This window comes from Rosa chinensis, chromosome 6 (assembly GCF_002994745.2).
Source record: "Rosa chinensis cultivar Old Blush chromosome 6, RchiOBHm-V2, whole genome shotgun sequence".
Classification (NCBI taxonomy): domain Eukaryota; kingdom Viridiplantae; phylum Streptophyta; class Magnoliopsida; order Rosales; family Rosaceae; genus Rosa; species Rosa chinensis.
Window position 1 is genome coordinate 33,188,633 of NC_037093.1, and position 11,929 is coordinate 33,200,561.

Consider the following 11,929-nt stretch of genomic DNA (forward strand, 5'->3'; position numbering starts at 1 on the left):
TCTACGAACCCAAAGATGGAAGCTTGTAGCCTCGACGTCGCCGGAACTATGTTTTCCGGTCGGGTCCGAAAACACCAAGCTGCACCACCTTTCTCCGTCACACACAGTAAGAATCGACGCTAGAGAATACCACATGGATGAGCGCACGGAGGAGGCGAACTGATCTGGGCTCGTTTCACCGGAAGAGGTCGCCGGAACTGTGAGTTCCGACCGGGTCGGATCTGTCGGGTTCGGGTAGGGTCTGTTGAAAAACTTCGTTTGTGAAGGAGTCGACCAAGAGAGAAGGGAGAGAGAAAAACCTTTCCGGAAATGGAAAGTGAAAGAATGAAAATAAATTCCGATTTTTCTCTATTTATACTAAAACGGAAACTTCTTCCGCTAGCCATAACTTTCTCATACGAACTCCGATTGACATGTTCCACATGTCCACGAACTCGTATCGATGTGCTCTACAACTTTCATGAAGGAAGTTTTCTAAGAATCCCAACATATAAAAAGTTAAACTTCACACGACCCCTTAAACTGTGAAATTCGAATAATTATACGTACAAAAACTATTCCACTTCACATACAACCTACGAATAAAGTACAATAACAAATATTCGTACAATTGGTCCATTATTAATTACCAAAATTAAATAATAGAAAACCGGGTCATCACAACTACATTCCTGCAAAGCCAAAACGCACCACCCTAAACCCAACCACCGCAGGTTTAGACTACAACCATTCCTGCAAAGCCTTGATGCACTACCACTAGTATCCCGATCCACAATTCCCAAAATAGTAGTTAGATCATAAACAAATAAGGTCTTGCCATTTCACTAAAAGACTATAACCCTAGTCAATTTAACCACTTGCAGCACTACGAGTTTCCGATCGACATGTTGATGAGAACTAGTGCAAGAACCAGCGAGTTGAACAAACGAGAGCCACGATCTTGGGGAGATGAACTAATAAGCACCATAAGGAAGGGAGGCCTCTGCAGGAGCCAAAGCGCTCGAAGGGTGAAACCCTAAAACTAGGGTTTGCTGCTGCCCAAAAGGAAGAGAAGGGAGAGCTCTCTCTCATTTTTTGTTTGCAAATGGATAACATGTATGTACAAATTGCAGTTAAGTGAACAGATAAATTAGATTTTTACAATCAAGTCAAAGAATTTATCCATTCTGAACTTCTTATGTAGAAAATTATTTCATTAAAATAGATTATTGGATGTTTGCTATTGAAATAGGGCAAGTCATTTCAAATTATTATACACTATTCAATTGACAGCACCCATATAGGAGTTACATTCGTTCTAGGTCAATAAACACGATAATATAAGCAAAATGGAATTCAAAGTTCAAATATATATAATTCAGCTTCCCTGTCTAAAAGCCTAAAACTCTATGAATGTATCATAGTCAAACATTGAGATCCTCCTTTGAGCAATTGTGTTAAGCTCTATATTTCAATAGCGAAAATCCACTTTCTGCTAACTTCAGAAACTAACAATACCCAAATCATGCAACAAGAACTTTAGGTCCCTGAAATAAGAAATCATATGGAAACAAGAATTTGTGTTAGTTTCACAAATAACCAATTAATGCAAGGAAATCATCACAAGCAAAGGAAACAACTAGATTCTTGGAGTGTTGCTTTAGAAGGAAAAGAGGGTTCTTGAGATACCATTCTGGTTGGACAAACAAAGAACATGTGATATTGTGGAAAAACGAATAAGGAAATAGGAAGCTACTTAAGTGTTAATAAACCAAATAAATAATGAGCTGCACACAACAGAAACAAATGACTAGAGTAGATTACAACTCTTTAATCTGACTGGTTGGATTCAAGAGAATTTGACTTATATCTCGAACCAACTAGTAGATGGCTAGGTGCAGCACTAGAGCCTTCCTCTTCCCCAATTATTGGAAGCCAGCTACACAAAGCCGAGTCACCTACCAACTAGTAGAGGCATTCTATGATGGATTGTATTTTAATTTTGGATTAAATACTGTTTACTCTCTATACTTATAGAGTTTCATCCTTTCAGTCATTGACCTTCGAATTTCACCTAAAAAGTCTCTGAACTCTCAATTTCCTCCCAATTGGTCACTGGCGTCAAAATTTTCTGTTAAAGTTGCTGAAAATGTCTATTATGCCCTCACTTACTTAAAAAAAAAAAAAAAATTTCTCTGTTTTATTTCTTTTTTTGATTTCACCTCTTGAAGGTCTATGGATTGGAACCATCTTGATGAGGAGATGAACAAAAGGAGGCAAAAGAGCCGGAAGAAGAAGAGGTAAAAAGAAAAAAAATAAAAAAAGAGAAGAAGAGAAATATATATATTTTTAAGTACATGAGGGTATAATAGACTTTTTAGGGGAAGATAACGGAGTCTTTTACGGATTCTTGACGGCAGAGACCAATTGGGAGGAAATTGGGAGTTCATGGACTTTTTAGGTGCAATTCAAAGGTCAGGGACTGAAACAATGAAACCCTATAAGTATAGGGAGTAAGCAGTATTTAACCCTTTAATTTTTATGTCATTACCTATTACATAACACGAGCTACATGCACCATTCTATTCTAATCTTCTTCTCTTATCACTATCCTCTCATTGGTGCATCTATTGATCATCAATATATTTTGTAAGCTTGTAGCACAAAAACTGAAGCCAAATAGCAAGGAAATGATGATAAGTCTGTCTAACATATTAAGCTCCTCTTCATATTCAAAGTTCTTTAACTATATGATTTAATTCAAAGTTTTAAGTGCATACAACATCTAAAGTGTAAACACAAGAGATAGAAAAGCTATCAGGAATCAAAACTAGGCACATAACTGTCATGTTATTAGAAATAATAGGGAACTGTGTTTACATAACATAATGGTCTATTCAGTAACATCAAATTCAATACTAAAACTAGATTATTCAAGCAGTGACATGAATGAGTAGACTACTTACTTTGTTTTGTCCATGCCACTTGTGTATATATGTATACCAATTCCACTGAAATCCCAAAGCAATTATCCGTATTATACCAGCAGTAGCCACCTCTACAAATGCCATGATGAATGATCTCTGGGGTGACAACCCAGCAGTGGCAATGGACAACAAAAGCCCTACAAAGTTGCAAGGCACAATAAAGGAAGCAGACTTGATTCCATCCAAAGCTTTCTTCGCAACTTCCTCGGCTTTCATTGTACCATAGGTTTCCATTATAGTGTTGATAAGTTGCGGCCTCGTCTTAGTTTCTGCAATTGAGTGCACATTTTAAAATTTACAGTACTAACGAAAAGAATTCTTAGATCCACAATCAAAGTGTTGCAATTCAGACACAAAATGCAAAGCTCAACGGGATGAAATCCCACATTGCTAAAAATGACAATAATTACAACAATATTCATGGTTTATTTACCTTTAGTGTGTCCAGGAGTGTCAGTAGCTGAAGGGAAAATCAGCGAAACGTGAATGTCATCTATAATGACCTCTTGTTGTAGAGCTTCAGCCAAACCACGGAGCCCAAATTTGCTAGCGGAATAAGCCGTGTAGCCGTAAATCCCAGCCTGACCAGCCACAGACGACATCAGAGCAATTGAACCCGGTCCACGGTCCTTCCTGTCTTTCATTCCCGGCAAAGCAGCTTTGATCACATTGAAACTACCCATCAAATTGACGTCCACCATGAACCTAACCTCATCCAATCCTTGCTTCTCTAACTCCCTGCCCACAAACACTCCCTGGTTGACTACCAACACATCAATCGGGCCCGCCGCCTCAAAAGCCTTTGAAACTGCGTCGTAGTCACGGACATCGGCGGCGAAGACGGCGACGTCAATGCCAGTGGAGAGCTGGATGTAGTTCTTGGCCTCCTCAAGCTTGTCGAAAGGTAGTGCGAGGATGGAGACTTTGGCTCCCTCAGAGGCTGCGAGGTGGGCTAGAGCGAGGCCGATGCCGCTGGAACCGCCAGTGATGAAGACGTGGCGGTTCTTGATTGGGATGGTGGTGGGGCGGGGGCGGAAGATGAAGTAGAGGAGGAGGAGGAGGAGAGCGAGAGGGAGGATGAGAAGGAAGGAGAAGTTAGGGTCCGCCATTGATTGTGGTGTGGAGTTGAGTAGTGTGGAGTAGAAGTAATTGGTATTGTTTTCCTGTGTTGGTTTGAGAGTTTGAGTTTGAGTTTCAGTGGAAGCAGGAGCAACTACCGATGGTTATATATAGAGTAGGGCGATGTAAGAAGCTGCATGCCTACAGGGTGATAGCACTATTATTATTTTTGTTTGTAGTAGAGATGACTGAATCACTATCAGTATGATGAATGAGTACGTTCAGACCAAAATTATTCTTTTATAACCTGCAAGTCAAAACCCTTACCTAATATGGAATCTTAGGATTTTGACATGTTATTAGGTTGGTGGGAATATTTCCTTTAACAGTTTAGATGATCAATATATGCGAGATAATACACTTGTCAGCATGCTAATGGCCAGATCGGCAAGAGTCGTAGGTCGAGAACCCTTGATACAGAGTTTAGGAGGTGAACTTGGTGGATCAAATGGGTCCTGTGTAGCGAACCATATCATCTGTTTAGGTGTAGTTTGTACAACCGACCTGGTCAATACAGTGGGCTACTACAAGATTATTTTTTTTGGGGGGGGGGGGGGGGGGGATGGACTCTTCGTGTCTGTCAAATTGAGTCTAATTTTCTCTTAGGTGGAGAAATGACTTTGCTTAGATGATATGGTGATACTGAAATGGATAGGTAGTAGACTTAATAGAAAACACTCCATCTATTACAAGTCTCCAAACAAATTCATCATCCTACACAGAAGTAGGAACATGAATTCCCAAAATTTGATCAACCACTTTGTGGTCAAGAAATTCAAGGAATTTTGGTTATCCCAACATCTGTTAATAATAAAATCTTCAACATTATAATTCTAGCCTATAGCAAGTTTTTGAGGATCATAAAGTAAATTACTTAAAGAGAAGGGGTACATCCAGATAAAGGTCCAGAACTTGATGCTCTTACCATCACCAATTATCTGTGTCAGCCCTTGTAAAACTATATTCTCTGCTGTCTACAATACTTTTCCAGGCAAGCAACAAGATTGTTTCTTTTTGGCTTGGAAGAGAGACACATTCCTAAAATATTTGATTTCATGATTTGTACCCACCATTTATTAGGTTCAGTAATTATCTTCCTCGCAAAATTAGCAAGGGAAATATTGTTGAAGAAAGCAGCATGTCATATAGCTAATCCACCAACCGATTTAGGAATACAAACTTGTACCAAGCAATTTGGGGACACTTACAATTAGAGCCCCAAAAGAAATTTATTACTTCCGTATTAATAGCTTTGGTAAGTTTACTAGGGCATTTAAAATAAGACATGACATAGTTCGGCATACCTGTAAGGTTTGATCTAACAAGGGTTAGTCTACTAGCTCCAGGGAGTGAGCCTTTTTTATTACTTGCAAGTCAAAACCCTCACTTAATGTGGAATCTTAGGATTATGAGATGTCATTAGGTAGGTGGGAATATTTCCTTTAACAGTCTAGATGATTAACATAGGTGATTAAATTTACTTGTCATCATGCTAATGGCTAGATTAGCATGAGCCGTATGTCGAGAACCCTTAACACAGAGTTTAGGAGGTGAACTCGGTGGATCAAGGTGGGTCCTCATGCAGCGAACTATATAATCTGTCTAGGCGTAGTTTGTACAACCGGCCTAGTCAATACAGTGGGCCACAACACGATTATTATTATTATTTTTGGAGGGGGGGGGAAGGGATGAACTCTTCGTGTCTATCAAATCGAGTCTAATTTGCCCTTCAGTGAAGAAATGACTTTGCTTAGATGAAATGGTCATACTGAAACGGATAGGTAGTAGACTAAATAGAAAATTCTCCATCTGTTAAAAGTCACCAAACAAATTCATCATCCTACACAGAAGTAGGAACATGAATTCCCAAAATTTGATCAACCACTTTGTGGTCAAGAAATTCAAGGAATTTTACTTATCCCAACATCCGTTAATAATAAAATCTTCAACATTACCATTCTAGTGATCTATAACTAGTTTTTGAGCATCATAAAGTAAATTACTTAAAGGAAAGGGGTACACCCAGTTAAAGGTTCAGAGCATGATGTTCTTACCATCACAAATTTTCCATGTCAACCATTGTAAAACTATATTCTCTGCTGTCTACAATACTTTTGTAAGCAAGGAACAAGATTGTTTCTTTTTGGTTTGGAAGAGAGACACATTCCTAAAATATTTGATTTTCATGATTTGAACCCACCATTTATTAGGTTCTGTAATTATCTTCCGTGCTTAATTAGCTACTGCAACATTGTTAAAGAAAGCAGCATGTCTGATTCCTAATCAAGCAACTGATTTAGAAATACAAACTTATTCCAAGCAATTTGGGGACAGTGGTAATTAGAGCCCCAAAATAAATTTCTAACTTCCTTATCTATAACTGTGGTAGGTTTAATAGGGTATTTAAAATAAGACATGGCATAGTTAGGCATACCTTTAATGTTTGATTTAACAAGGGTTAGTCTACTAGCTCTAGGGAGGGAGCCTTTTTTATAACTTGCAAGTCAAATACCGTGGGCCACTACACGATTATATATTTTTGGGGGGGGGGGGGGGGGGGGGGTTGGACTATTCGTGTTTATAAATCGAGTCTAATTTGCTCGTCAATGGAGAAATGACTTTGCTTATATGAAATGCCTATACTGAACCGAATAGGTAGTAGACTTAATAGAAAAGTCCCCATTTGGTACAAGTCTCCAAACAAATTCATCATGCTACACAGACGTAGGAAAATGAATTTCAAAATTTTTTTCAACAACTTTGTAGATAAGAAATTCGAGGAATTTTACTTATACAGGCATCTGTTAATAATAAAATCTTCAACATTACCATTCTAGTCTATAGCAAGTTTTTGAGCATCATAAAGTAAATTACTTAAATAAAAGGGGTACACCCAATTAAATGTCCAGAATTTGATGTTCTTACCATCACCAATTATCCATGTCAGCCCTTATAAAACTATATTCGCTACTGTCTACAATACTATTCCAAGCAAGGAACAAGATTGTTTCTTTTTGGCTTGGAAGAAAGACACATTCCTAAAATATTTGATTTTCATGATTTGAACTCACCATTCATTAGGTTCAGTAATTATTTTCCGTGCTAAATTACCAAGGGCAACATTGTTAAAGAAAGAAGCAAGTCTTATACCTAATCCACCATCCGATTTAGGAATACAAACTTGTTCCAAGTAATTTGGGGACACTTGTAATTAGAGCCCAAAAAGAAATTTCTAACTTCATTATCAGTAGATTTGGTAAGCAATTTGGGGACACTTGTTCCAAGAAATTTCTAACTTCATTATCAATGGACTCTTTGTGTCTCTTAAATTGAGTCTAATTTGCTCTTTAGTGGAGAAATGACTTTGCTTAGATGAAATGGTGATACTGAAACAGATAGGAAGTAGACTTAACAGAAAACACTCCATCTATTATAAGTCTCCAAACAAATTCATCATCCTACACGGAAGTAGGAACATGAATTCCCAAAATTTGATCAACCACTTTGTGGTCAAGAAATTCAAGGAATTTTGCTTATCCCAACATCTGTTATTATTATCTTCAACATTATAATTCTAGTATATAGCAAGTTTTTGAGCATCATAAAGTAAATTACTTAAAGAGAAGGGGTACATCCAGATAAAGGTCCAGAACTTGATGCTCATATTATCACTAATTATCTGTGTCAGCCCTTGTAAAACTATATTCTCTGCTGTCTACTGTCATGCCCCTGATTTTTCACATGAAAAAATATATATATATAATCCCATTATTACATATGCGTGGATGTTCAGCCATCAATATAAAATACCTAGAAAGTTTTTCCCTTTTAACCCAAGTACATATTGATGCCCTGAACCCACTATGTCAATATTGACCCGCTTCATAGAGTCATATATTACAATGCTTACGAATTAAATTGTCAACAACAAAATAAAACGTAAATGCTCCCCAGAGCTAACTACACAACGGAAGTCCTTATCAACGGTAAAGTCACAAAAATGGCTTCCTACCGTAAAGCTGCAAGGATGCCGCCACCGCTTCAGCCACGATTATCCTGACCTGCAAGATTAACCCCTAAATCGTTTGAATGGTGTATCGGGTTGCTACACAACAAACCCGGTAAGCTTTTGCAATCCCGTATGAGTAAACTCAAAACCACAAATCAAAACACATTTTTATGTCAGCTCATCCTAAACACGATATGCACATCTCACGCCTACGGCCATCAATTCCATAACCTTTCATATTGTGCCTACATAAGTCAACTGGTGACTAAAGCCTCATACTCAGATTCTCAACTAGCGTCCCATTACACAAATTCAATCAAACAAGACTTCCTCAAGCAATGTTTGACGCCATTCTAACGCACTACGACGAATTCCAAATCACACTCATTCCCTTTCCCCCTAGGAGCCTTTGTCATCAACATGACATCAAAGGTGAAAATCAATGAATCACCTTCCTATCCTCACCATAGAGTACAATTCGTCACGACTATGGCTCTTAAGATAAATCAAACCATTAATCAATACAATCAAGAAGAAACAAAGCAATCACATTTCAAAACAAGCAAAACAATTCATAGTAACCCCTGTATATAATTTAGTTCAGGAGGTCACATTAAGTCAAGCAATTCAAATCATAGTAATCATCGTAATCCCACACTCTGACGTTTGTAGGTAGCCCCGGCTATCATAGATGTCTTCTCGATTATCATTAACTTAATAACAATTTAGCTCCGCTACCGAGCAGTCATCACACTGTTCATCGCACAGATTCCACCGGTCATCACGCAGATATTCATTATCCTACTGATCATCACATAGATTTCTAGGATCATCACATAGATAACAATTGTCCAGCTGATCATCACATAGATTTTGCCAGTCATCACGCAGATAGCCATTATCCTACTGATCATCACATAGAAATTAAGGATCATCACATAGATAGCAATTGTCCAGCTGATCATCACATAGATTTTGCAGGTCATCACGCAGATAGCAATTATCCTACTGATCATCACATAGATTTCAAGGATCATCACATAGATAGCAATTGTCCAGCTGATCATCACGTAGATTTTGCCGGTCATCACGCAGATAGCAATCATCACAAAGATTCATCACACTGATTTCAATGATTCATTACACAGATATTCCTACACAAGATTTACATGGCAATCATCACAAAGATTCATCATACTGATTTCAACAGTTCACTACACATATATTCCTACACAAGATTTACATGGAAATCATCACAAAGATTCATCAATATATATATAATCACAAAAATATATATGTACATAGTCATTCACTCAGGAATACCACAAATACCAACTATAGTCAAAGTTAACCTAATAACTCCAAGACAATAGGGTAATCTCGTTCATAACAAATATCGATCATGCTCATAACAAATATCAATCCTGCTCATAACAAATATCGTGAGATTTACTCACAAAACGATAAAGGTAATCCGTTCATTAATGAATCTTGTGAGATTACTCACTTTTGAATCCCGCTGCGTCTTCACACAAGAACCAGAACAAGCACAATCGCCACAATCCATTCAACAAGTCCAACAAGCACCTGAACACATAGGGTCTTGATTCAGTGCATGAATCACAAAGTGATTAAAGTTCGAAACCCCCGTTTTGAACCCAAATCCCAAAAGTAACGCCAATTGAGGCAAAACTATATTCGAGATCTCCCTAAGTCTCCAGAACACTTCTACGATCAATGTGTCCAAACCACAAGTCGATCGGAAGCTCGAATCCTCACAGATCAAATAAATCAACCGGTATGAAACCGTAAAAATCATAACAAATCCATTCGAACTCCAAAGTTTGCATATTATATATAGAAAAGCTCGTATCAACAAGTAGAACATATATAATACCAAAAATAGTTCCCTACATGGCCAGAAATCCACCAGAACACCGCCACAGGCGGTGGCGCACCATCGCCAGCCAAAACTCATTATTTCTCAAAACTCCCAACATCAAAAAGTTTCATCTAAGCATGCTTGTGAATTTTCATAACTAGCTCGAAGTCAGAAAATAAGCATAAAGGATCAAAAACTACCTCACAAGCCGTGGATTACTGTTCAATCTGAGTTGAACCAAATTTCACGTGAATCGATCCAAACAACCACCAAGGATCGATCAAGGAGGTTGCTCTGAGCTCCCCAAGCTCGGTTTGAAGCTTCGCTGACGTCGGAGATCGGAGAACCGATCGGGTCCGAAATAGCCAAACTTCGCCGCCTTCTAGCGCCGTCACCACCTCGAATCGCCGCTAGAGGACACCACAGGGAGAAGCGGACGACAATGACGAACCAATCTGGAAGGTTTCACCGAAAGAGGTCGCCAGAGTTGGCCAGAAAAGCCGGGTCGGATCTTCCGGGTTCAGGTCGGGTCAGCCGGGTTTCTTCGATATTGAAGGTATCAACCAAGAGAGAAGATGGTTTCCAAAAATGGAAATGAGGAAATTATGAAAATAATTTCGGAAATCCTCTATTCATACTAAAACGGAAACTTTTTCCCAAAGCCATAACTTCATCATACAAACTTCGATTAACGCGTTCTACATGTCAACGAACTCGTATCGATGCGCTATACGACTTTCGTGAAGGAAGTTTTTTGAGAATCCCAACGAGTAAAAAGTCAACCTTTGCAACCCCCCTAAAACCATATTCTTCGAATAATTATTCTACTGAAATACTTCCGCTCCATCCACAAGCCACGAAATCGTCCAATAATCAGAATTTAGATTCCGGAAAATCTTCGGAAAATAAATACGAATTTCCGGGGCATCACATCTACAACACTTTTCCAAGCATGGAACAAGATTGTTTCTTTTTGGCTTGGAAGAGAGACACATTCCAAAAATATTTGATTTCATGATTTGAACCCACCATTTATTAGGTTCAGTAATTATCTTCCTAGCTAAATTAGCAAGGGAAATATTGTTGAAGAAAGCAGCATGTCATATAGCTAATCCACCAACCGATTTAGGAATACAAACTTGTACCAAGCAATTTGGGGACACTTACAATTAGAGCCCCAAAAGAAATTTATTACTTCCGTATTAATAGCTTTGGTAAGTTTACTAGGGCATTTAAAATAAGACATGACATAGTTCGGCATACCTGTAAGGTTTGATCTAACAAGGGTTAGTCTACTAGCTCCAGGGAGTGAGCCTTTTTTATAACTTGCAAGTCAAAACCCTTACGTAATGTGGAATCTTAGGATTATGAGATGTCATTAGGTAGTTGGGAATATTTCCTTTAACAGTCTAGATGATCAACATATGTGATTAAATTTAGTTGTCATCATGCTAATGGCTAGATCAGCATGAGCCGTATGTCGAGAACCCTTAACACAGAGTTTAGGAGGTGAGCTTGGTGGATCAAGGGGGTCCTCATGCAGCGAACCATATAATCTGTTTAGGCGTAGTTTGTACAACCGGCCTAGTCAATACAGTGGGCCACCACACGATTATTATTATTATTTTTTTGGAGGGGGGGGGGGGGGGAAGGGATGAACTCTTCGTGTCTATCAAATCGAATCGAATTCGCTCTTCAGTGAAGAAATGACTTTGCTTAGATGAAATGGATAGGTAGTAGACTAAATAGAAAATTCTCCATCTGTTACAAGTCTCCAAACAAATTCATCATCCTACACAGAAGTAGGAACATGAATTCCCAAAATTTGATCAACCACTTTGTGGTCAAGAAATTCAAGGAATTTTACTTATCCCAACATCTGTTAATAATAAAATCTTAAACATTATCATTCTAGTGATCTATAACTAGTTTTTGAGCGTCAAAAAGTAAATT

At 38.3% G+C, this 11,929-nt stretch overlaps 1 protein-coding gene across 1 annotated transcript; it reads right to left on the reverse strand.

The window, feature by feature from the left end:
* Positions 1-1,231: 1,231 nt before the first annotated feature.
* Positions 1,232-4,212, reverse strand: LOC112171205 (3-dehydrosphinganine reductase TSC10A). Its single transcript, XM_024308420.2, has 3 exons — positions 3,400-4,212; positions 2,946-3,235; positions 1,232-1,526 (listed from the first exon to the last, which is right to left on the reverse strand). Exons 1-3 carry the CDS (start codon positions 4,073-4,075, stop codon positions 1,503-1,505), a joined length of 990 nt encoding a protein of 329 aa, XP_024164188.1. The 5' UTR covers positions 4,076-4,212; the 3' UTR covers positions 1,232-1,502.
* Positions 4,213-11,929: the final 7,717 nt, after the last annotated feature.